At 44.4% G+C, this 26,490-nt stretch overlaps 1 protein-coding gene across 1 annotated transcript in view; it reads right to left on the bottom strand.

Moving 5' to 3' along the window:
- The window catches only part of Igf2bp3 (insulin like growth factor 2 mRNA binding protein 3), a 131,807-nt gene that overhangs the window by 24,946 nt on the left and 80,371 nt on the right, over nt 1-26,490 (bottom strand). The window contains exons 4-9 of the mRNA XM_075955697.1: nt 24,779-24,830; nt 24,623-24,686; nt 11,185-11,466; nt 4,787-4,921; nt 3,288-3,410; nt 532-667 (exon numbers count right to left, since the gene is read on the bottom strand). Of these exons, the coding sequence (XP_075811812.1) occupies nt 532-667; nt 3,288-3,410; nt 4,787-4,921; nt 11,185-11,466; nt 24,623-24,686; nt 24,779-24,830 (792 nt within the window). The remainder of the gene's footprint in view (nt 1-531; nt 668-3,287; nt 3,411-4,786; nt 4,922-11,184; nt 11,467-24,622; nt 24,687-24,778; nt 24,831-26,490) is intronic.

Below are 26,490 nucleotides of genomic sequence, written 5' to 3' on the forward strand. Positions count from 1 at the left end.
ACAGACGCCACACTCACAGCCCGAAACCTTGCAATCCACCCACCTCAGCCTTCCAAGTTGCTGGACTCGCTTCACACTGTCTGGCTCTTAAGACTGTTTCTAACAGCACCTTTTACATGCATGGCACTTGTAATCCCAGGAAGCATGTAAACCAGGAGACAGCAGCTGTCTGATGGAGAGGAGAAAGCTGCCGCTCACAAACAGGTGGCAGGGAATCAGACTTAAATCACCTGCCTCTAATCCGCACATCCTTCCTGCACTACAGTCCCTCAATTAACACAGGAAAGGAGGTAATAAATACCCTTTGGTAGGCAGCTATTAATCATTCCTCATGTATCAGGAAGCCAAGGCTCCAAAGCTATCTGATTTGTTAGAAATCACAGAGACAGCTAAGCCCAACGCCCAGGCTTCTGTGTTACCCCAGGGTACTTGGGGTGGTGCAGACAACACATCTAAACCACTTCTCACTACGAAGGGAAAGTTCAGATCAACGCAGTGGGAGCCGTCTTTCAGCTCTCCACCAGAACTAACATTCATGGAAGCAATGTCATTTTCGTAAGACTCCCTGATTTTCTTCATGATCTCCTCCTCGGCCTTGGCACACGTCTCAACACTGCCTTTGACTGTAATGGTGCGCTCCAAGTTGTACAGCGTCAGTTCCTGCAACCTGTGGGTGGAAGAGGAGAAAGAACAAGAAAGACGAGAGGAGGATGGGTGAGTGTCATTTGGCCCCAGATGGCAACTGAAACCAGCTGGCAGGGTCTGGATCATGAGAAAGTGACAGATCACGGCCCAAGTCCAAGATCTGTGACGGCTTCTTTCCATTCCTTCAGGGACAATGACTGGGCAAACGGTTTCATTACATCCATGTTTTAAACACTGCTTACTCCATTTTTTAAGGTATTTTTAAAAATTTATTTAATTTTGTGTGTCAGATCCCCTGGGACTGGAGTTACAGAGTTCTAAGCTGCCATGTGGGTGATGGGAATTGAACTCGGGACCTCTGGAAGAACAGCCAGTGCTCTTAACCACTGAGCCATCTGTCCAGCCCCCAGGACTTACTTCTTGACCCCTCATCTCACCCTCTGACAGTGAACTGGAGGACTGGAGGGGCAGACAGTGCTGCCAGGATGTTCCCACTGTACTGGCCAGTTCTAAGCAAAGCCAGCTATCTTGTGCAACTGCATTTTCTGAAGTAAGCAAGGAAAACACTTCTGAAAGCAAACTAGCATTTGTGTGACGGAACTTTGTTTTCTCCAACATTTTCAGAATTTAAAGTAGTCTGAAGGAAGTAGCACAAGTCAATCCATCTTAACTAAATATTTTTACTTTTAATTAATTTATTTATTTATGGTTTTTCAGGATAGGGTTTCTCTGTATATCCCTGGCTGTCCAGGAACTCACTCTGTACACTGACTAGAATGGCCTTAACTAGTAAATCTGCTTGTCTCTCTGCTTCCCAAGTGTTGGGATTAAAGGTGTGTACCACTGCTGTCCGGCCAACTAAAATTTTTAAATGGTCCACACTGACCCTATTTATATTCCTAAACAGACAACATTAAAAAACTCCTTGCTTAGCTCTGGTCCTGCTGACACTTCAAAGCCATGAAAAATTCTGTCTGGGTGCACCTAAGCCTATAGTAGTCAGCAGCCTTGAGAGGAAAAGCAACATTCACCACAGGAAGAGGGCTATGTATGTAGATTTAAAGGAGGTGGGGGGCGTGACTGTCAAGAGTTAAACATCCACCTTCACTGCTAGGAACACAGTGGAGACTAACCTTGTGCAGACAGACGGGATATTATTCCTTTTCCTCATATGTGAATAAAATGTAAATCATATAATGAAGAAATGAGTCCTATAATGGAGCCGACATTCCCTTAGACTATGTAAGCACAAACATACTGAACTTCCACTCTCAAGCACTTCGTATTGTAATTTTATCATTCATTTTCAGCTCACCAGCCACTTCCGGGGTCCTATGATAGAAACCTAGAATTGTTACCCTAGAAAAAGGAATCCTTTCTCTTATCACAAGAGGCATGTACCCCTGGTGTTATAGGCCACCTCTAAGATTAGGCCCCTTGTAAAGAAATCTGAAGTCCGTACACACATAGAATAGGGCTGACTTGTGCAGCCCACACAGGAACAGTTAGTGTGTGAATTCTGAGATTTTATCATAAAAGACATTATAGCTTCCAGCACCTTCCTTTTCTTGGTTCACTCCCTCTGGGAGAGGGCAGTCCTCTATGGATATTCAAGAGCAGGCTGTAGACAGGTCCCAGTCCTGAGCTGTTTGTGGATCCTAACCCATATAAACAAGCCATGCAATTGTTGGTGGGAGTGCAAACTGGTTCAGCCCCTTTTGATGTCAGTGTGGCGATTTCTCAGAAAATTAGGAAGCAACCTTCCTCAAGACCCAGTAATACCACTTTTGGGTATATATCCAAAAGATGCTCAATCGTGTCACAAGGACATGTGCTCAACTATGTTCATAGCAGCATTGTTTGTCATAGCCAGAACCTAGAAACAACTTAAATGCCCTTTGACTGAAGAATGGATAAGGAAAATGTGGTACATTTACATAATGGAGTACTACACAGCAGAAAAAAATAATGACATGTTGAAATTTGCAGGCAAATGGATGAAGCTAGAAAACATTACTTTGAGCGAGGTAACCCAGACCCAGAAAGACAATTATCACATGTACTCACTCATAGGTGGTTTTTAAACATAAAACAAAGAAAACCAGCCTACAAACCACAATCCCAGAGAACCTAGACAACAATGAAGAACCTTAGAGAGACATACATAGATCTAATCTACATGGGAAGTAGAAAAAGGCAAGATCTCCTGAGTAAATTGGGAGCATGGGAACCTTGGGAGAGGATAGGCAGGAAGGGGAGCAGAGAAAAATGAAGAGCTCAATAAAAAAAAAATTAAAAAAAAAGAAAACAAAACAAACAAAAACAAGCCATGCAATACAGGTTGATTATTGTCTTAAGCTGGCAAATGGTGGGATAATTCATAACACAGTGGGAAATAAATGTCAAACAACACCATGAAGACTCTGGCTAGAAAATATGAATGTCAAGGGTTAAGCTTGCCTTGCCGCCTCTTCGAGAACAAGCAACACTTCAAGATGTTAGAAGCAGGGCAGGCTGAGAACAGGCTCGCTCTCCGCCCAACAGCAGAGCGGAACAATGGTAAGCAGGGAACCGTGTACCAGATACACAGCTTAAAAACAGGGTCCGAAAGCCCCCTAACTCACAAACAAGATGGCACTTACGGAGATATTGTGATTTTAGTGTCTGTGTCTTGTTCAATTTTTTTAAGGTTTCTTCCTTCTTTACCAATAAGACGGCCTACAAAGTTATTGTGAGCTAATATCTTCAGGGGGATCTCCTCTGTGCTGTAAGTAGAAAAATGTTGTCGTAAGTCAGGGAAAGTAACTCCTCTTGGATAAAAAGACACTCTTCTTTGTTAAACATTCGCTCCCTAACTGCTGAGTGAGAAAGGCCATGCTGCCCCGTTTCCAGCAACTCATGCAGGTCAGTAGGTAAACAACAGTAGATATTTACATAGGGCTTCATCTTCTATTCACATCAAGGGATGTCTACACTCATAATGGATAATCTTAGAGCAGAACGCAATGTACAAATCAAAACAGTACAATCCTAGGATACCTCTGAAAACATACACCTGGAGAAAAATAAGCACTAAAAACCCAACAGAGGTCACAACTGAAGAGATGATCAGCAGACATGGAGCCTCCACTCTGCATCCTGGGCCTTGTTTGCTCTCTTTCTCTCTGTGTTTAGGCTGTATGTTAGTCTATACATATACATGGAGGTACATCCGCTCCTGAGTGCACACATGCTGACCAGAAGTACAAGTGTCAAGCATCATCCGCTCCTGAGTGCACACATGCTGACCAGAAGTACAAGTGTCAAGCATCTGTCTCTATCACTCCCCAGTCTCCTGTGACAGCCTGGGGCGTGCTGATGTGCTAGACTGGCTGGTCAGAGAACCGAACCCCCAGGATGCCCAGCTGACACGGGCCTAGGGGACCAAGCTCAGGGCCTCAGGTGTCTCACAGCAGGCCCTGTGCCACTGAGCTGCTTCCCGTGCCCCTTCAGAATCTGACTTACACATCATGCTTTTCTCACGTCACTGAGGGCTCCATGATGGTGGACTTTCCCTTTACTTTGTCTATACTAAAAAACTACTGTACCCATATAAGACACCTATCACTGAAACATATTGACATATTTACAGAGTAAATAGAGGCAATGTGGTCCTAGGGCACCTCCTTGAGCCTTGCTCTGGGCTGTGTTCAGTGCATCAGTTGGCACGGAAGCCAACCTAATTTCTGACAGTACAGACGCTCAGAGTTCCAACCTTCAACACCCACATCAATCTCCAGTTGCCCTGAGCACAGAATTAGGGGCTTTCATACTCCATGCCCTGTTGTACATGGAGGGGCTGGGTGTAAACAGAAACAGAACGCCCAAGGCCTGCCAGTAAAAGTCTAAGGTAAATCCCAAATTACTTCTTTGCCCTCAGTTGGCTGTGTCCCCCCAGGCTGCCTTCTTCTAGTTACATTTTCCTTCCCATTATTGCCGCTTGTTCCATATCCAACTATGAATGAAACTGGTTTTAAGTATGTAAAAGACTTAGTGTTTCACACTGCATCAACAGTGGCAAATACTACCTCGTCAGGATAGCATTAATCCCCAAGAAAGTGTCAGAGATCTATGATTTGGCAGGCTAGTCCTCGTTACTCACAGTTTGGTGTCTTGTGCTTCCTTATGCATAATCTCCAGAATCGACTTACAAGCTGCAGAGGCACCTTCGGGAGTAGAGAGGATAGTAATGGGCTTCTCGGCAGCCCCCGTATTTTCCTTCCGATGGACATCAATTCTGATGGCAGGCACAAAGGGAAGAGGACAGGCCAGTCAGTGCATACTCACCACAAGGAGTCTTCAGTTACCAGCTACAAGCCCCAGGACTTCCGGTGGAACAAGCAGATTCACTTTATTAAAAGAAAACTTGTGATCAGCTGCCAACAAAGCAAGGGTTCCATATCTAGACTGGCCTTAAATTTGCTATGAAGTGGGAAAGGCCCTTGACTTCTGGTTCTCCTGCCTCTGCCTTCAGAGCACCAATACCACAGACATTCACCTCCAAGCCTAGCTCATGCAAACCTGGGGTATGGTTTTGTTTTTTTTGTTTTTTTTTTTTTTTAATGATGAGCGATCTTGACTGTCATCCTGAGGGAATTTATAATCACCATGGAGCCAAATCTCCAAACATGTCTGAGAGTTTATAGATTGGGGAAGCACATTCTAAACGGGGTGGTGCAATTTCACAGACTTGGGATCCTAGCAAGTGCAACACAGGAGCTTCCATCCCTCTCTGCTTCCTGACTGTGGCTGCTATGTGACCAGCCGCCTCCTGCTCCAGCCACTGTCACCACTATAATAGGCTGTCTTCCCTAGAACAGTGAGCCAACCTAAGCCTTCCCTTCTTCTACCTGTTTTGGTTGCAGCAACAACGAGACATACACAATTTAATACACTAAGCAAGCACTGGGCTATAGCCTCAGCCCACAAATTCCAATCCCAGGTGCTCTCTCTTCTCAATCCAAACATAGACATCTTTTCATTCTTCTAAGCTGTTTGTGTTAAAGCTCTGAGCAATCGTTAAGTGCCTGAGATACAAAGAGCTGTGCTATCAAGACAGCCAGAGCCGGGATCCCACAGCCAAGTTGGTCCCATAGTCAGACCCAGAATGTTCACCACTTGCCCTAGGGCAGGCTTTGCTCATACAATTTTTTGTTTGCAAAGTTCTGTCTCATTAATAGAGAAAGTCAGCAACAAATAGTGATGGGAATAGAACTAAAGAGGTGACCAATTGGCAAAAAAGAAAAGAAAAAAACCTAGGCAGTGGTGGCGCATGTACTTTCAAGGCAGAAGCCAGCCTGGTCTACAGAGTGAGTCAGGATAGGACAGCCAGGGCTACCCAAAAGAAACCCACTCTTGGAAAACCAAAACAAACAAAAACAGCAACAACAAACAAGCCACCATTGAATTCGACTGATGTTTAGCCCAGCCAATTAATATACTATGGTTTTTTTGTTCTGGACCTGCAAATGGCTTTTTAAAGATTTATTTATTTATTGTGTATATAGTGTTCTGTCTGCATGTATGCTTGCATGCCAAAAGAGGGCGCCAGATGGCATTACAGATGTTTGTGAGCCACCACGTGGTAGCTGGGAATGGATTTTAGGACCTCTGGAAGAACAGCCAGAGCTCTAACTGCTGAGCCATCTCTCTGGTCCCCTGGCCTGTAAATATTTTAAGATGCATAAAATTAAATATTGGTGAAGTGAAGGGATATAAGGCTGATCCACATTTTTGGTGGCAAACTGGCAGGACCATTTGAAGGTAAAATGTTGATTAATTAAAAAATTATTGCTGGGAGGCTGGAGAGATGGCTCAGAGGTTAAGAGCACTGACTGCTCTTCCAGAGGTCCTGCGTTCAATTCCCAGCAACCACATGGTGGCTCACAGCCATCTGTAATGAGATCTGGTGCCCTCTTCTGGCTAGCAAGCATACAGACAGACAGAACACTATATACATAATAAATAAATAAATCTTAGAAAAAAAATTATTGCTGTAGTGATGTTTATGAGTATGGGCACACATATGCCACAATGCTGTACAGAGATTAGGAGCTGGTTCCCTCCTTCCACTTTTTTGAGGCAAGGTCCCTCTTGTCTCTGCCATGCTTTGTACTCCAGTCTGGCTGGCCTGCAGCTTTCCGGAGGAGGGCTGGGGCTTACAGATGGGCACCAGTTGCATACAAATGTTTATGGTTCTCTCAGGATCAAACTCCGGTTCTAGGCTCAGACAGCTAGCATGTCCACTGCTGAACCACTGCACGGGCTTGTCGGCATTTTTGCCCTAACAATTTAATAGGTGGGCTGAGGTGGTACTTCTCACCCCCCAACACTCGTACATTTAAGGTCAAGGTCATTCTTTCTGTGGCTCCAGAAGCAGCTGTGGCCTCTTCCTATGAGATGACAGCAGCACCCTTTACTCTGGTACGACAGTCAAAAACATTTCCAGAAACTGCAGATGTCAACTCAGAGACCACTGGTGTGGTGATGAACATTGTAGCACTATTCCTACTAAGAAAAAAAAATTTTTAAAAACCCTGAACTTTTACTGTGCTCGTTAGAATGTAATGGTTAAGTAACAGTCCAGGACACTGGGTGCAAGCAGCAAGCACCATTAAGCTACACCTGCAGTTACTTCTCACCAAATGTGGTAACACAGTTAGCATCCTTGGTCTCAGTGAAAATATGCAGCACATGCCATGTGCTGTCTTCTAAAGTTACAAGTTAATAGCGGCAAATAAGAAGTCTTATAAAAAGATACAACAGTTCAAAACTTAACAGCTCGGGGATGACAAGAATCTAATTCATTCTTTTAAAAATATGTGCATTTGTACATTTTTAATTAACCACAAATTAAGTTTGCTGCTGTAAGAATATTAACTACCTCTGAGCATGTGTTTTAGGGAAATCTAAGCAACTGCTGGGTGGTCCTTTTGAGTTTCTTCATCTCTTAAGGACTCACCGCTATGAGAACAGCCACTTCAACAAGCCAATAAAACGAAGGCTTGGATTTCACTTTATTAGAATTTGCCCCACAATTAAAACCTGTAACTTAAGGTAAAGTAGAAATGAAACAAGTAAGAACTATGAACATAGAAGGCATGAACATGTGTCTAGATAATAGCTCCAATCCCTAACACTATCTGCCTAACCCACTGTAAAACCCAGTCACTATGAGTCATGTGGTCTTCCACTAACATGGTCACAGCCCCTCCATCTGTGTTTCCCACCCTTTTACTGGGCTGAGGGCTATAAAACTCTGATCCTGAGAAGGGAATGTTGCTCTGGTGATCAGCACCCTCCCCTGGGACTATTCCTGAAACAGGGGTTTCTGGTAATGATTAGTTACAACGGCAAGAATTAATTAAATCCACCGGTAGAGCTCTACAGCCTGATCATCAGACAGACAAAAACACCCCTCTGCTTTGCCCCCATCTGCCTACCTTAAGTAAACAGAGCAGCTTAAGCCACAGCTCCTGTATCAGACAGATCTCAGCAGCAGCTTGCAAAGGAACTAAGCTGCTAATGCAAAGAGCAACCTCTTACTAAGTTCCCGAAAGTAAGGGATGGAAGGTGAGACACTCCACACTTTCAGATGAAAGGTAGGTAAACTGATCCACGTCCCAGCTTCTTAAGCTATATGGGTTACAACCTCATATGGGTCCCATTACTTAATGTGAGGGCTGTGAAATTTTCTGCAATAGAAAAGGTTACTGAACACTGCTGTTAGGTTTCAAACCCAGGACAAAAGGCTGAGGTGTCTGTTTAACATATAAAGCAGATAGATGCTGGTTGCCAAGTCCCTATTACAGGGTATGGCTGGTATGTCCCACACTCTACCCAAAACTTCTCCAGCCCAGGGGGCTGGGTTTCCTTTCCCTATATAATCATTTTGGTTACCCACTATCTTTGTACCCTTGGACTTCCTGGCTGCTGCACCTGGTCCCCCTTTCTCCCCTCACACGGCCCAGCTCAGTCTGCCCGTGTCTACTCTGTACTCTCCCACAGATTCCTGCCTCTCTGGCTATGTTCACCTACATATCTACAATAAACCTCCTCCACCATACCTAGGAGCAGTCATGTTTCCTTTCTTTTCCTTTTTTTTTTATTTGAAACATGTGGTGGCCAAAATTTATTTCCAAACCTCAAGGGGAATGAATGAATCTGATGTGTTTCTGGAAACACTCGGACATGGATCATATAATTCCACTGCAGCCTTGGTTCTGAACAAACAGCATTTGCACTTTGCCCTTCCACCAAGGAACGCTGCACACCTCACACTCGAGATTACGTGAAGAACCAGCGTTGTAAGTGCACACCCAAAGCTTTCTGTTCTTAGTGGAAACTAGTAGTTTAGCTGAGAAAAACAGACTTTTAACACATTCCTGCTGCCATCCCTCGACACACATCCAACTGGCAGATCCTTGAATTGGACTGTGTAGGAATATTTGATTTTAGAAATTGGTGTTTGAATCACTGATTTGAGTTTCATTTAAAAAAATTATTAAATAATTTTGGCTTGAGATTCAGACATAATTTCCAACAACATATAGAAGGGCCTAACTAGACTTGAGCTACATGTTTATGTGAAGCAGCGTACTCAACCCCAAGGTCAGAGCCAAAGCCCTGATCTGCCCTGAAAACCTTGAAGATGCTCCATGTTCTATAGGGTCAACTACCTGGCCAAGATTTAATTCTTTATGTGGCAACAAAGAAGACATCTCTCTCATTACTATGCAAATCAGTTTTCATTTTTAATCAATTATAAAATTACTAAAGAATTATTTTTAAAAATTTTTAAGAATTTACTATGCTTGACTTGAATCTTACAGACTATTTTCTGAAAGATACATAAGTTTTCTCTGGGAAGAAGGGGTCACAAGTAAAAGTTAAGAAGTTCTTACCTAGATAATGGTTCAATTGTTTTCTTCATTCACTAATAATGAGTTTAGAATCATTAATGTAGCACACAGGTACCCAATGTTCAGTGTCTCTCCTTCAAAGCAGGAGCTGAGGAGGATAGGATGTCCCAGCAGGGCTGGGTGAACTTACAACCAACGCAAGATACAATTTCTTTAGGTTCTTCGTGGAATGTGCCTCCCAGTTCACTGCAGGCAGGTTGCCTGCAAGGACTATGGATACCTCTGAGGCCCATGAAACATACCCAGGCACAAAGAACACACAGCACCATGGCACTGTTTCCAGAAAAGGACCAAGCTCAATTTCTCTAATCGCATGAAATCCTCCTTCGTACTAAATGTAAACAGTAAAATCATCCAGTCCTTTCTGTAGCTGGGTCGGGCTGCAGAAAGATGCTATTTGCACACAACCTCCTCCCCAATAACTTCCTTCCTAGGAATTTTCCGAGTCTTCGGGAAGCATGGCTGCTCAGGGCCAGCAGCATGGAGCTGTGCAGAGGTAGAAGTGGAGGGAGAGTTTTTAGCAAGCTTCTTTGAATCAAACCATCCACACACTGCACAACTGCACGGTTTACAGGGTAAAACAAATAACCTGCAATACAATGGAAGAGCCTGCAATCTTCTGAGACGGAATCTCAGAGGCGGTGACAGGCTTCAGTGCAGCAGGAAGTGACCCCCACTGGGCTGCGGTGACAAATGACAACAGGTCCTACCTGGCTCCAACATTACAAAACAGCCTCAAGAAAAGTCATTCTAACTTCAGATTTAGCCATAGAACAAATTTTAACCAGAAGATGAACCTTTTCTTTTCTTTTTTTTAAATTTTACTTACTATTAATTACTATGTAAGTGAGTGATTTGTGTGAGTATGGATATGTGCATGTCTTTAGTGCACATGGAAAGAAGTCAGAGGAGGGGCAGGAAAGATGGCTCAGCGGCTAAGAGCACTGAGTGTACACGCACACATACTAATAAACGTAATTTAATTTAAAACAGTTTTTGAGCAGTCAGGACAACTCTGAGGAGCCCAGTGTCTCCCCCATCACGGATGCAGGAATGGAATGCAGGCGGCAGTCCTGCATGGGAAGTGCTTTACGTCAAGTGGTTTCGAGCTGAGCTACCTTGCTGGCCCTTTTGTGTTTCTATTTGTCTCACACAGCCCCAGCTGTCTTCACACACACTATGTAGCTAAGAATGTCCAGGAACTCCTGCCTCTCCTTCCAGAGACAGGTGTGTACCTTCACTGAAGTACAAACTGTCCTTCACTGAAGTGAGCCCAGGATAAAATACCTTCTCTACACTGAAGCTAAAGATCAAAGAGGTGAGGAGGTGACGTGCACACTGCCCTCTGGTCCCATCACAGTGGCATCAGTACCATTTGTTTGCCATTCACGTGAGAAAATGAAATTTCCTTTGAGGTTTTATACAAGCAATCAACATGATCCGATCACAAGGGTTCCCCAGTACTGTAAAAGAGAGCCCCCAACTCTGTTCAGAAGGACACCAAGCTCCTACACACCACACACCAATACTAGACACAACGAGGAAGAAGAAGGCTGGCCACCCACTCCCACATACTCACTTAGATTGGGTCTGCTTGGTGATGTTCCGAATGGTGGCACCTTCTTTTCCTATAATGGCTCCAACAAACTGGGTGGGAACCAGCAGGCGCAGAGGCAGGTCACAGGGTTTCGGCTTGGATACTGATCCTGGAGATGCCTGCCTGGATGAGCCCCGTTGCCCTGGCCCCCGGCGCCCTCGGAGCTGCAGTGAGGGATTTTGCTGGGCGGCTGTTTCATCAGGGATGTAGGCAACCTTCAAGGTGAAGTTCTCTAACTGGAATCCATTCAGTTTGTCTAAAGCTCTGAAAATTCACAAGAGACAGAGGATATGAAGGGAAGCAGTAGCATGGCAGCCCTGTACCCAGCAGCCACCAGGCTCTCGGGAAGAAAACCACCCTACGGGACAGACCCTGCCACCACCACTCTTCTTTGAAGTCTGCACCTAGGGACGGCCAATGGGTGCCAAAGGCACATAATTTCCATCTACTAGTGAGAAACAGAAACAAAATTCAAGTTCAATTCTTGATTCAGTTCAATCAAGAGGTTAGTGACGGCTTAGAAATACATCAAGGAAGGAGCTCATAGCTCCAAGGTAACTCAGCTGCCCAAAGGGCTCAACCAATCAACAGGCAAACATCCCTAAAAACTACAGACACCGGTCGGATACTCAGTAAGATTTCGTGATGAGTCTTGCCCAGCAAATAACAGTTTGCTCATCTTGGTGGGGTTTTGATCTGATCTCAGGAAGGGAACGAACAGGAGGGGGATGAGCAGGAAGGAGGGAGATAAGAAGGGAGGAGAGAGTCAGGGAGGGAGGAGGGAGATGAGGAGGAAAGAGGGAGGGAGATGAGGAGGAAGGAAGGAGACAGGGAAGAAGGGAAGCTGCTCTTCTCTTTGCCCACAACTGCACTTTGTATCTGCTTGGAGAGAGTTTGAGCCTTTGCCCACGTTTTCAACTTTACTGTAACATTTATATGGCATGGCACACATTGAGAGTTTTAAATTTAAATTTATTATTGATGGGGCTGCGCAGAGCACACACAGAGGTCAGAGGACTCTGGAGTCAGCTCTCTGCCTCCACCTTTACAGAGGTTCCAAGGACCAAGCCCAGGTTGTCAGGCTGTACTGTAGGAAGGCAAGGCACTTTACCTCCCCGAGTCAGCCCACAGTCCCTCCAGACTAAGAATCAGGACATTACCGGGGCCCAAGAAGTCCTGTCAGGGCCCTGCTTAGTAGCCCCTCGCTTTCTCAGACCATGAGCACAGACTGATTTTGCCTTTTAAGAAAGTCTACATAAGGACATGTGAGCACACACACTATGTACCCTCTCAGGTCAGTCCCTGTTACTATGTAACATAAGCTCCATCCCATTTATAGTCCATTCACCTTGCATTCTTCAGACAGGAAGCCGAACAATACATTGGTGCAGTATATAGAGCCAAGATCTCAAGCATTCATACAGTCTTAACTTACACCTTTGTAATTCCTCAGAGCAAAGTGAATGGATTGGGGTGGGGGAGCTCTCACTTTTCCTAGACAACTCAAGCTCTTGTCAGATTCTATGTGAGTGGACTCTGAGCTTAGCTCATGCAGGTAAAGATAAAAGCATAAAGCATTCTCTCTCCCACTTAAAAATCTACTTTCCGATTCTTAGACGGAAATAGAAGGATAAAAGGAGTCTTAGCACCACACATGTCTCTGAGAAGACCGGGTGGAAGGCACAGGGGAACAGCCATGAGGGCTCACAGTATCTTTGGACAAAATTCTGTGCTTTTTTTCTCACTTCTATCTTGTCCTATATTCCCTAGCACATGAATGAGTCCTTGTCCAAGATCTGCAGTTCCAGAATACAGCAGGAACAAGGTATGCTGCCACCTTTCCCAGAGTGCCTAAGTATGGTATCTCTGAGAATGGGACAGCCCTGTTTATTTCAAATACGTGGGCATGGTCAGCAGCTCCTCCTTAGGCTGTGGTTGTGACGTGCAACACTCTGTGGCTGATTTCTGCCCAGATATAGTGTCCTGCAATATTTCCACATGATTTTATGTTGGAGGGCATTCTTCACAAAAGCACCAGAGGCCGACTTATTACCAATGCCCTGGTGACACAACCCTCACACACCATTCTTTCTTTTCTTCTCCTCCTCCTTCCTCTTAAGCAAATGTAGATTAAAGTGTATTAGATATATTGCCCATTTCTAAAGGGAGAAAATTGAAAGGTTTTTATTAATACAAGGATATATATTTATTAGACAAAATTGAAGTTTCAATAGTCTTAAAGACTTGAAGTATTTTAAGCCACTTTGAATGTCAGAAATCATAAAAGGTTTTTTCCCCCAAAAATCTCACCTAGATAAAGGGATCACAACTCCTTCTGCGGACATAAAGAGGCCGTTCACTATCTACCCTTCATTATGAAATTAGGCACTGCTGGCTTCAGTGGTCAGGAGACTCTTACCATGGAATGATGCCAGGAATGTTACAGGGTGAGACAGACACACAGACATCCTCCTTCATGTGGACAAACAGGAAAGTCTATGTAGCCAGATGCTTCTGTGTATTCTAGAACAATCTAAACAAAGGCACATGTGTTCCAAGAAACAACTCTCCACTTGGCAGAGACCAGGACTGGGCACTCTGCTGCTCTACTTCAAACATGTTCCTCTGAAGGAAGGGACTCTACCAGGGAGGAAGCAAGAAAGCATGAAGCTGTGTTATCCAGTGCAGTCAGGGACCCACGTTCCAGATCAGGCCACTCCCGGACGTGAGAAGACAGTTGTGTGTGAAGCTCAGAATAAGCTGAGTTCCCCTCGGAACACAGCACTCAGGCGATGGCAGACTGATAGCTGCAGAGCAATGGTTAGAGCTCCGTGGTTTAGAGTTTTAAATCAACAGCTGAAACTTCCTATGCACCCGGCTAATAGTCAGCACTGTCAGGTGGTGGCAGAGGTCTGCTAAGGGCATGGGGGAAAAAAAAGCTTTTGTTTTCAGTTTTCCTCCTGTGAGATCTGGGAGATGAGCTGTTATAACCATTCAGCAGAACTCAGGAATCCAATGTATGCAGCGCTTAGAGCCTGCTTTTAATCAGCACTCCAGCGGCTCTGAAGCTATTCTACATCATTCAGAAGATGGTGAAGGGGCTGGCAGGATGGGCAAAGGTGTTTGTGACTTACTGGCACAAGACTGAAGACCTGGGTTTGATTCCAGTGGAAGACAGAATCGACCCTGGAAGTTTTCCTGACTTCCCCACATGCACAGGCTTACCTGTGCCCACTCATCGCACACATACATGGACACAGTCCATATGCGTGTGCACAGTCAATAATAAATACATTTTTCTTTAAAATAATAAGTGTGTTTGAGAATTTCTGTTTTAAATAATTAACTTATTAAGTTTATTAGGTAACAATAATATTCTAGCCTTGCTAGAATAGAAAATTCAACCTGAGGACCAATGGGAGGAAGAATAAAGAAATGATAACCAGACGTTAAATCTACCCCCATATCTTGAATATTAAAGAAAAGTGGAAGGCTTGTAACTAGCATTCTCATCCAGCGTGGCTAGCGATCGTGCTATCCAGAGAGACCATTTTCAGTTTGGTATTTGTTGCCCCACATATAAACTAAAGATTAGACTGATGGGTTCCTTTAGCATCTTTCTAGCAATTGCCCTGTGTCTTGTGCCTGCTAAGTTCATGTTCTTCCACAGGAGATGCCGCCATCCCATAGTTTCCCTTTACGCCCTGTAAAATTGCTATCTGAGGTGCATACTAACAAGGTGAAACTAACAAGATGTAGGCAGTTCTCTCCTTGGACAGTTCAATGTTTCCGACAAAACTCATGGTATTGGGAGACAGAACCTTTGGGGGATACATACAGATAAATAGGGCCCTAATCCAATAGAACTGTGGAATCATTAGAAAAAGCAAGACCTGAGCTAGGATGGTCAGCTTTCCCATGTGAGGTTTTGCATAGCCTTGGTACACTACAGTCCCCACTAGCAAGAAAAAACTCATCAGAAACAGCCACTGAATCTTGGCCTTCCTAGCCTTATGCCTGCTGTGGCACTCAGTGGCAGCTCAGGAAACAGGGAGGCATACCAAGAATTAATTACAGGCTGATAATTAAGCACAAGCCACCCAGATCCTAGACACACCACTGCATCCTAATTATAGACAGAGCACAATCTCTTCCCCATAAAGGACTTCAAGATTTAAGTGTTTCTAAAAGAAAAACAAAAACCAACACCGAAGGCTCAGAAGCAGTTAGTAAAGTGCCTACATGGAAGCCACGAGGACTGGCTGACTCCCAGCACCCACAGAAGGGTCATGAACAGTAGCACATACAGGCAATCTCAGTCCAGGTAGATCCTTGGGGCTCAGTGAGTTACAGGTCCCAGCAAGAGACTGTGTCTCCAAAACACAAGGTGGGGGCCAATGAGATGGTCAGCCAGTAAAGGTCCCCGCCACCGAGGATGATGACCCAAGACCCAGACCCAGGACCCACAGACAAACTCTCGGAAGTTGCCCTTACTTCCACACATACACCATACCATGTGCAAGCATGTGTATATAACTTTAAAAAAAAAGCGCACCGAGCACTGCAGTGAAAGCTGTAATATACAGGATGAAGACTGCAAAGGTGGAAAATTTGAGTGTTCGTTTCTGAATGACATGAAATTTGTTTATCTTGTTGCTTGACCTATTTCTTTTTATTGAGACAGGGTCTTGCTACATAGCTCTAGCTAACTTGGAACTAACAATCCTCTTGCATCATCTTCTGCCCTTTTTTTATAATTTTTACTTACATAATTTTTAAAATCTGAAAAGGATTTTCCTCATAGCTCTCAGCCAAGTTACTTCAAACAAACATTTGTCATGGTAACTTCATGAGCTACAAAGCAATCTGCAAGGGTGGGCTCCAAGCTTCGATAATTCTGGGGTTTTGTTTTAGTTTGAGACTCATGTAGACTGGCTTCCCATTTGCTTTGTCGCAAGGCTGACCTGCTGGGGTTACATGTACGTACACCACACCAATGCACACAGTGCCGGGACTCAGGGTTACATGTACACACACCACACCAATGCACACAGTGCCGGGACTCAGGGTTACATGTATGTAAACCACACCAATGTACAGAGTGCCAGGACTCAGGGTTACATGTACACACACCACACCAATGTACACAGTGCCGGGACTCAGGGTTACATGTACACACACCACACCAATGCACACAGTGCCGGGACTCAGGGTTACATGTACACACACCACACCAATGCACACAGTGCCGGGACTCAGGGTTACATCTACACAAAACACACCAATGCACACAGTGCCGGGACTCAGGGTTACATGTACACACACCACACCAAATGTTTACAGAACCGGGACTCAGGGTTACATGTACACACACCACACCAAATGTTTACAGAACCAGGACTCAGGGTTACATGTATGTAAACCACACCAATGCACACAGTGCCAGGACTCAAACCCCAAGTGCTCTACCAACTGAGCTGCTTCCCTTGCCTGAGCTGTGCTTTCTGTCTAGACAAAGCTGTGTGTGAAGTTCAAATGCCCACACATCTAGTCGGTTCTTCTTCACACACACACCCTCAGGTAGCAGCAAGTGAGCAGCTTTGTGTCAGCTTCCCTGAGAAAGGAAGGCGAGGAGAGCCAGGGACCTCAGTGTCTCCAGTGTGGAGCAGCTCCTTAACCAGAAACTTCCCTTTCACAGCTGCCAAGCTTTTGCCTCGTGTATTAACTCAAGATCTAAGCTTAAAATAAACATGTATTCTAAGACATCTGCTACGGACTGACTTAGGAACTTCCAGGACAGAGTCTGCCTTAGACAGGGCTGTACCAGAGGGATCCTCTCAAACAGGGCCGAGGTCTAGAACCGATGCTAAGCAGCACAGCGCACTCAAGAGTGGCCTGCCCGTCTAGCAAAGCAAACAAGTGGGAGAGTACACAGTGGCTGCTCCGCCTTCTAGCTTTACAGCAAGTGTTTTGGAAGGCAGAGTTCAGTTGCAGCAGCCTCGTGAGCTAGGGTGACAGTGACTCCCACTTAGAGATGAGGATGGACTGGGGACAGAGCTCAGATAGTAGAATGCTTTGTTGTGTGTCTTGTCCTCCCTCGCCCCCCGACAGGGTTTCTCTGTGTAACAGCCCTGGCTGTCCTGAAACTTGCTCTGTAGATCAGGCTGTCCTGGAACTCAGAGATCTGCCTGCCTCCGCCTCCTGAGTCCTGGGATTAAAGGCGTGCACCATGACGCCCAGCTTTCACATGGTAGAATGTTCAAAGAAATAAGGTCACCAAGACGGGCATCCAGCAATCTCCTAAAACCCTCGGGTTTATCTTGTATTCTCCATCCCACAGGAACCTGACTCTACCAGCTACTCCTACAGATCACTATACACATGAGACACTCCCCTCACTGCCCTCCTGGTTTACTGAGGGCTAAGGCCATGTCCCCCTTGTCACATGCTTCTGTCCTCAGTTGTAAAAGGCTGGACACCCATGGCCTAAAGAGGGGGTATTTTCCTGCTCCTCTTACATGACTTAGTTGAAGAATGCAGTTTGTAAAACATTGACTTTACAGTCCTACAACATAATGCCCACGCTCTCATACAAAATGCTGTTTGTTTTTTTTTTTGGTTTTTCGAGACAGGGTTTCTCTGTGGTTTTGGAGCCTGTCCTGGAACTAGCTCTGTAGACCAGGCTGGTCTCGAACTCACAGAGATCCGCCTGCCTCTGCCTCCCAAGTGCTGGGATTAAAGGCGTGCGCCACCACCGCCCGGCTAATGCTGTTATTTTTTAAATAAAGGATACAAACAAGGAAAACTAAGAAGTTTAAGCACATTAAAAGCCTTCAGTCTCATTTAGGAGTATAAGGAAAACTACCACAACTACTTTCCCCAGCTAGATAGGCAAGGTTTCAAAAAGCCTTATCCTGGGAGAATATGGCCAAGCAGACACACAAACAAATGAGTCGAAGCTCTGTGAAGATCACACAATTGAAAACGTAATACTTGGGGCTGGCAGGAGGCTCAGTGGGTAAAGGTGTTTACTGTCCAAGTCTGATGGCCTAAGTTCACATGCTTATAAATGTTTATCCTGGGGATACACTCATATGTACATACAAAAGTACTATCTACAGAATTGATTTTCTAACAGTTCATAACTGAAAAAAAAAAATCAAGCTGATTTAAGTACCCAGTTTGGAATTAGTCCACTAAGTCATTACACATGCCCACAATCCCTCCCATTCTGTGCATCTAGAGAAATCCATTCAGAGGGCACACTTAGATCTAAAACAGCCCTTCCAGAGAGGGAAGAGCGAACCAGGTGGCTGTCTCACAGAGGTCAAGCTCACTGCACCCCTGCTGGAAGGAAGTCAACATCCGGAGCCAGAGGTGATCATCAAATTTAGAAGAGCCCCACTTGTGTCATACGAATTCCCACCTTCCTCCCTGGCTCTCCTTCCTTTCCCAGAGCGCCATGACTGCTGCCTTCCGGGAGCAATCTAGCTAAATTCCCAAAAAACAAAAAAAACCTTTGGAATGTGTTAAACTAACCTTTCGAAAGCTGTTATGATTTATTATTACATGTGGCTGCACGTTCCCAGTCCCCAGAAATGCTGGGTCCACCTACGACCAGAATTAAAGAAAGGTGGGAGCTGCCCCACGTGGTGCTGGGACCTGAACTCCAGTCCTCTCAAGCCTGGAGAGTTCAGAAGGAGGTTTCCATCCCAGCCTACTCTCCTGAGACCACGTCCCTCAGCCTCTGTCACTCCTCATCAGTCCTTTGGTCCACGGTTACACTTAAGCTTTGACATCAAGTATGCATACACAATCTTAAAATCTAGGAACCATAAATGAAAGGCAGCATTCATCTTTTTTTCAGACAGCTAATTAGGATGACCTCTAGCTGCACCCATTTTCCTGTAAATCATGTGACGTCACTATTTTATGTCTGTGAAAACAGTCAGTGTAAATACACCCTTCTTTCTCATGCATTGCTCTGTCGTTGACACCTCAGCATGGGCTCCACATTCTAGATATGTAAATAACACTGGAGTAAACATTATGTATAAGTAATGTGCTCACCTGGAGTCCTTCAGTGCTAACCCATGCGGAGGAGAGCTACGCCAGACTTCCATACTCATCACCGTAGTGGCTGACCCGGTTTTCTACTTCCACCAAGCATCACAGAAGGCTTCCTTATGCCTTATGTAAGGATGCCCACATGCTCACCAACATTTATTATTTGATTTTTGTTTTGTTTTAATGAGTACTATTCAGACTGGAGAGATGAAATTCCAATGTAGTAGTTTTATCTTACATTACTAGTAAGGATGAAGTTCGTTTTTTGTTTTTGTTTTTTTATGTTTATTGGTTATCTTTTGAGAGTGGTCCAGTCATTGCATTGGGTCATTTATTGGATGGATTGTCTAGTTTCTTGTTTAGTTTTTTTATTTTGGTGCAAATTCTAGTCTTTTATTTTGTTGTATATTCTAGATGTTAATCCTCTGTCAAACATGTGGCCAGCAAAGATTTTGTACTCTTTGGTAAGCTATCTCTTCATTTGACTAATTATTGCCTTTGCTGTTCTAAGGTTCTATGTCTCATGAGGTTCCCATCTGTTAATTGCTAACACCATTTCCCTATTCAGAAAGCCCCGCCCCATGCCGACCAGATATGGTGATACCTCCAGCATTACTGTGTTCAGGATCACTTTTGTCACCCCGGGTCTTGTGGTTCCATTTATTATGACATGGACTATATTACGTTTGTAGATTCTTTCATAGCATAACTGCTTTCACAATACTAATTTACCAAGTCCACGAACAAATGGAGAGTTCCATCTTCTAGTGTCTTCAATTTTTTTGAATATTTTAAATTGTACATTGTAGAAGACTTTGGTTTTTGCTTCCTTGGTTAGGCTTATTCAAAGGTTTATTTATTTATTTATTTATTTATTTATTTATTTATTTATTTATTGGCTTGTGGATGGGATTATTCCCTGTCTTCATCACTAAGTCTGTCAACTGTACATCAGAAGGCTACTGATTTTTTTTAATGTCAATTTGTATCGTGATACTTTGCTCAAAGTGGGTATCAGCTTTAAGAGTTTTCTGGGGGAGTCTTTAAGTTTGGAATAACAACACCTACAAGTAAGGACAGCTGGGCTTCCTTTGTCATTTCTAACTCTTCTATTTCTTGTTTGAGTACTCTAGTAAAGCCTTCAAGCAGTATATTGGATAAAAGTGGAGAAGCCGAAGGCTCTTGTTCATAGTTTTAGTGTAAATGCTTTGAGGATTCCTCCATTTACTATGAGAGTGGCTACAGGTTTGTCAATACTATCCTTTCTTAGGCTGAGATACATTCCTTCTAGTCCTACTGTCTGTAGGGTTTTTCTCAAGAGGAGATGTTGGGTATTTGTTAAAAGCCTTCTCTGAGCCAGGCACACGCCTTTAAACCAGCATTTGGGAGGCAGTGGCAGGCTGGTCTGGAGGAATGGAGCCAGCTAGGTCTACAAAGCGAGTTCCAGGACAGCCAGAGTATCAGGAGCTGTGCAGCTAGTCTTGGATCAGCATATGAAGGCCTGTCCAGTGGATCCCTGCAAGGCAAAAGCCAGAGAGATGGTCTTTCACATGGCACGGACCAGTGGACCACAAGGCAGTGCCTGACTTTACTCAATCCATGCAGCCCACAGGCTCTTCTCTTTTTCATTATATTGTAGATTCCTTTGGTAGTTTTTAGTCTCACCTTGTCAATCACACATGCAACAGCAGCAATTTTCCCTTGAAATTCTGTCCTCTCTTGAATATTTTCCCCTTAGAATCAGCAGGGGGCTAATATTTCTCAAATTTCTTATCTGGAATTACTAACTACAACACCTAATTCTGGAAAAGTTTCTGACTCAACAGAGACTGTTAGGTACATGAGAAAAACAACACTTGAAACATTAACCACGTCTCACATGCGTACACAGAACAGGGAAAAGGCCTCAGGAATACACCCAGTGCCAGCGTTGAGAGTAAGTTCCTGGACATAAACATACAGAATCCATGGTAGAATGTGATATGCTGCAAGAGGAAACATGCATGCAAAATGTGGGGTGTCCAGATCCATCTTCACCACACACAGGAGCTTCTCTTGGTGAGGGAAGAATGGTATGGTGGGATGGAAGAGTGCCTTATCACAGCCTGCCTGAGGGACAGAGACATGGGACCCTCTTGTTGGAAAGGGAACTGTATAAGCATGTCTTACAGACATGAAAGAATTGTCCGGTTTAAATATTGTCCTTAAAGCAATGTACCCAAGTCGATTACTTTTTAACTTTGTAACCACGGATAAGCGCCAGATGATATAAGTACTGTGAGAACAGACTGTGTCTGGCTTGATACGTAGTTAATTCTGCAAAAGTGCTGAACTCTACATCTAGAATAAGGTTATGTAGGGGGTGGAAAAGTGTATTTGGGGAAATAAAGGGGAAAATGGTAGCTTTTATAATGATTTAAAAATAATGTATTTCTTAAAACTCAAAAATAGAAGTCAGTAACAAAAAATGTTCATGTAAGCCTTGTTAAACAAAACAAAAACTCTGTTAAAGTATAAATAAAAATGGCTCGAACTTTTCAGAGCCACCTGAGTGCAACCCACCTGGTGGTCAGTCTTCCTTGCACGATACCCCCACCCTTCTCAGGACCTGAACCCCAGCTGAGGCTAGACCCCTGCGAAAAAGCCTTCTCTGCATGTATGAAAATTCTTTAATGACTTCTGTCTTTGAGGCTATGTATGTATAGAATTACTGACCTGAACATGCTGAAGCATCGAAACATCTGGAATTAAGCCAAGTGCTCATAGTGCATGACTTCTAGTGAGCCACTTCATTCGTTCCCCACGTACCTTACTGAGAGATTCTACGTCTACGTCCACCAGGAGGAGCTGCCTACGACTTTCTCTTCTGCTGTCTCTTCATCTAGTTTGGGTGTACGGTTAGTACCAGCTTGATAAAGAGTTTGGCAGTTCCCTACATTTTCTAACTTATGGACTGGTTTGAGGAGGATTGGTAGAATTTAGCAGTGGATCCATCCGGGCCTCAACATTTTTAGCTGCAGGACTTTCTTATTAGTGTTTCACTCTCACTGATTATTACAGATCTACTTAAAAATTTTATGCTGTCTTAGTTTAATCTTGTCAGGTAATAAGCACCTAGACATTATCTATTTCTTTTAGATTTTCTAATTCAGTGGAATACATGTTTTTTTGTTTGTTTGTTTTTAAGGTTAATTCTAATGATTTTCTAAATTTCAATGGTATCTGTTGTGATGCTGTCTTTTCTTTCTTTCCTTTTTTTAAGTTTTTTTTGGGGGGGGGGGACAGGGTTTCTCTGTGTAACAGCCCTAGCTGTCCTGGAACTAGCTCTGTAGACCAGGATGGCTTCGAACCCACAGAGATCCGCCTGCCTCTACCTCCTGAGTGCTGGGATTAAAGGCGTTCATCACCACTGCTAGGCCTTTTTATTGTTGTTGTTTTTAAAATGTATAGACCAGGCTGGCCTCGACCTCGTGATCTTCCTGCCTCTCCAACCTTCAGCAAATCCTACAGGTGTGAGCCATCTTAATTATTTCTTTCTATCTGATGGGGGCAGTAGGAAAAGGAAATAGAAAGGAAGACTTGGGGAGAGGGCAGTTTTAGCTAAAGTTATAATGAAAAGAACAACATAAGGAAATAAAGTCAATCAGACAACCTGGAAAAGCCTCAGCTCTCAGGACACTGAGACACAGAGCCCCTAGAAACCACACTGCCTGCCTTCTTTGGAAACGCTGTCAAAAGGAAAATGAAAAAGAAAAGAATAGAGAAAAAGGAGGAGGATGAGGAGGATGGAAGAGGAAAGAGCAAAGACGGTAACAGAGCAGGGCAGAGCCAGCCAGCTAAAACAACAGGAGTAGTAACAAAGGAGCAAAAGCGTCACGGGGAGAGCGTGATGGCGCGCGTCTCAGCGCAGTCTTCTTTGCTGTTCCAGTGTCTCTGCTCTCCTCCCTAGCTCTCAGATGCCTCTCACACTTCTGGGCAGATCTTTGCAAGCTCAGGTCACGGATGCTGTTATCATCATGGGTGGTACTCCATTAGTCAAATCACAGCTCTGGGCAAGACCTTCAGGGAGGGGTGGGCTGCGAATGCGTTCTTGCACCTGGCGGACCCTTGCCAAGTCAGGTCACAGGTCCTGTCATCCTGGGTAAGGCTCAGAGACAAATGCTAGTCCTCACCCTGGGCAGTCATCTCCAAAGTCCCAGTGGCCCACCTGGATGGCTATGCTGCAGGTGCAAGTCTTTCATTAGCAAACTCAAGTCCTTCTCGGCAGCTGGTAGACATTCTGTGACCCTGCAGACTCTGGCTCTGATCAGCTTCCCCCTGGCTGAACAATGCCTTAGTCTGGTACAAAGTTCAACCCCTTAAGACTAGAGGCAATTTTCTGGCTAAGTTTCAGGGTATAATCAGTCCTGGGAAACTTTCTCTGAGCCATCAAGCCGCCCACTTGGCAGGGGTCTTTAAAAAAAGCTTTCTCTGGCTGAGGACCAACTGGCTAGACTATGCCAGCAACAGGGCCCCCACGGGCTTCCAGAAGTCTCCTAGCACAGGAAGACAGACACACCCAATGTAGGTACGCTTCAAGATCTGGACGGGACTCCTCCCCTCCATGCAGAGGTTGTCACTCAAGTTCAACCTGAATTTTTACTGTTAAAGATCATTTTCCATTTCCCCTTTAGGACTTAGGGATAGCCAAAATGGTCCTTCCAAGGCTCCCACAGAAAAGACCAGTCCATCCTTCCCTTCTCTCTGGAGGTATGCGAGACTTTCCAGCCCCAGCGCTGGCTGCTGTGGACTCTGTGCTATCACTGCACTCAGGTTCTGGGCAGTTTCTGTGGGTCACTTATTTTCTCTCCCAGTACCTACAAAATTATCATGGGCTGATTTGAAAAGCTGTCAGTCACAAGGTGCATTGGCTCAAGGTCTGCTCACTCAGTGAGATGGGCAACCATGACTGACTTCAGGGAGGAAAACACCAAGATTGAACTGTTGTTTTACATAGTCAAGTTACCAGCTGCAGAAAAAGGGAGCACTACAGCACCAAAGCAGAGTTAAGGAAGCAAATGACACAGTTTAGAAAGAAATACTCTGGCCCAAGGCTTTTTGAAAATAGGGTGTAGTTTAGTTCCATACATCACTCTGCAAATGGCATTAAAGATAAACATGGAGCAAACCTTAAATCCATGCAGATTCCCACCAGACATACAGATTTAAAAGGCATAATTGCAGAGTCAAACATACAAAATAAAGTTTCCTTTTGTGACCCACCAGCCCTTCTTCAATTTAAAAGACCACAAAATATAAGTGACTGCTCTCAACCTAGTTATTACAGACAGACAAGAAGTTTCAGACTGCTTACTGTCTAGCTTGGTCCTTACTGGAGTAGGTTACATTTACAACTGCAGTTTCGGAGTCCGTGTTCACTAGGAGAAGAGAGAGAGAGAGAATTGGTTAGTTTTCTTTCTGTTTCCTTCCTTTTATAAATTTGAAAGCAATTCAGAAGACAGGTAGGTACCTTGCTCGCAGCTCTCCACCACTCCATACTGGACTAGTAAACTATCCAACACCTAGCAGGACGGGGAGAGAAAATTGTAAGTTTTCAGTTTCCCAAGTTATTAACCAGGGCAGGAATATTATGTTCTCAAATCACAAGTAATCATGATGGAAAAGAGTCAAAGAATTATCTGGAACTTTGCACTACAGAACCACAAGGCATACACTCACTGCACCTCTCTTGCCTGTGCTCGCCCATGCCTGTTCCCCAGCTCTCAGCTCTTTGCTGGTGGATCCCTGCTGCTCTCAGCGTACCCCACTGTCGGTGGATCCCTGCTGCTCTCAGCGTACCCCACTGTCTGGTGGATCCCTGCTGCTCTCAGCGTACCCCACTGTCTGGTGGAAAGCAAGTTGCACGGTATTTCTCATACACAAATGCATCTTACTTCCTCCGTGAATTCGAAGTCGTAAGACAAGGCCTGCGTTAAAGAGTTTTATCTGTAAGATGATCCTTTCCCCTTCTAGCAGGACAAGATAAGCGTGAGGTAGGCACACTTGAAGGAGCTGTCAGCACAGATGACTATGAGAGATGTCAGGCAGTGTGAACATCTCTAGATGGGAACAAAAGTGGAAGCTGTAAACACAAAGCTGCTTGCCTCTTTCCTGACAGAGACGCCATGAAAACAGTAAGTTTGGGTTCATACTTTCCTCACGGAAGGTTCCTAACTTGTTAACAGACGCCCGTTTTTGTTTCTTTCTTTTCAGACAGGGTCTTCCATAACTTGGGCTGGCCTCTAACTCACTATGTAGCTGTCTGTGGCTTGGACATGTGGAGAGCTGAAGTACAGGGGTGGCTGTGGAGGAGGGTAGCAGGCAATAAGGGGTAATTACCTATTTAATATGTTTACTTAATCAGTCTTAGTTCCAAAAGCAATTTGCTCGGTAATTAAATAGCTTTCAGTTTCATTGCTGCCACCTCAACTTTATTGCTCCAGAGACCAAGCTAAGTCCCGTAGCCTACAGACAGTGAGGAAACACTACCTGATAAATAAGCCAGGGGAGCCAATGCTCTCCAAAAGCTCCGCCGGCAAACGGGTCCATCTGCACGGTATACAATGTTCACATATGTACATGTGTGCATACAGAATGTATACACACAAATGCATATTCATGTGCATGCATAAGTCAAATTTGAAGTTTAGAAAATATCTATCATATGCGTATTACTTAACCATGTTTAACATATTCAAAACAGAACTTCTTGTACAATTAAACTTTTCGTTGTTGTTTTGTTTTATTTTTTTTTTTATTTTTTGGTTTTTCGAGACAGGGTTTCTCTGTAGCTTTGGAGCCTGTCCTGGAACTCCCTTGGTAGACCAGGCTGGCCTCGAACTCACAGAGATCCGCCTGTCTCTGCCTCCCAAGTGCTGGGATTACAGGAGTGCGCCACCACCGCCCGGCTTTCGTTGTTGTTTTGTTTTGTTTTTTCAAGACAGGATTTCTCTGTGTAGCCCTAGCTGTCCTAGAGTTTGCTCTGTAGACCAGGCTGGCCTGGAACTCAGAGATCCACCTGCCTCTGCCTCCTGAGCGTGCACCACCACCACCTGGCTCACTTAAACATCTTATAGCCAAAAATAAGTAGATGCTACTGGTTATGGAGTACACTGTATAAAATCTGCCATCTACCACACTTAAAATGGTAAACTTCATGAAATATAAATAATACTCAAATAA

This window comes from Microtus pennsylvanicus, chromosome 21 (assembly GCF_037038515.1).
Source record: "Microtus pennsylvanicus isolate mMicPen1 chromosome 21, mMicPen1.hap1, whole genome shotgun sequence".
Taxonomy (NCBI): Eukaryota; Metazoa; Chordata; class Mammalia; order Rodentia; family Cricetidae; genus Microtus; species Microtus pennsylvanicus.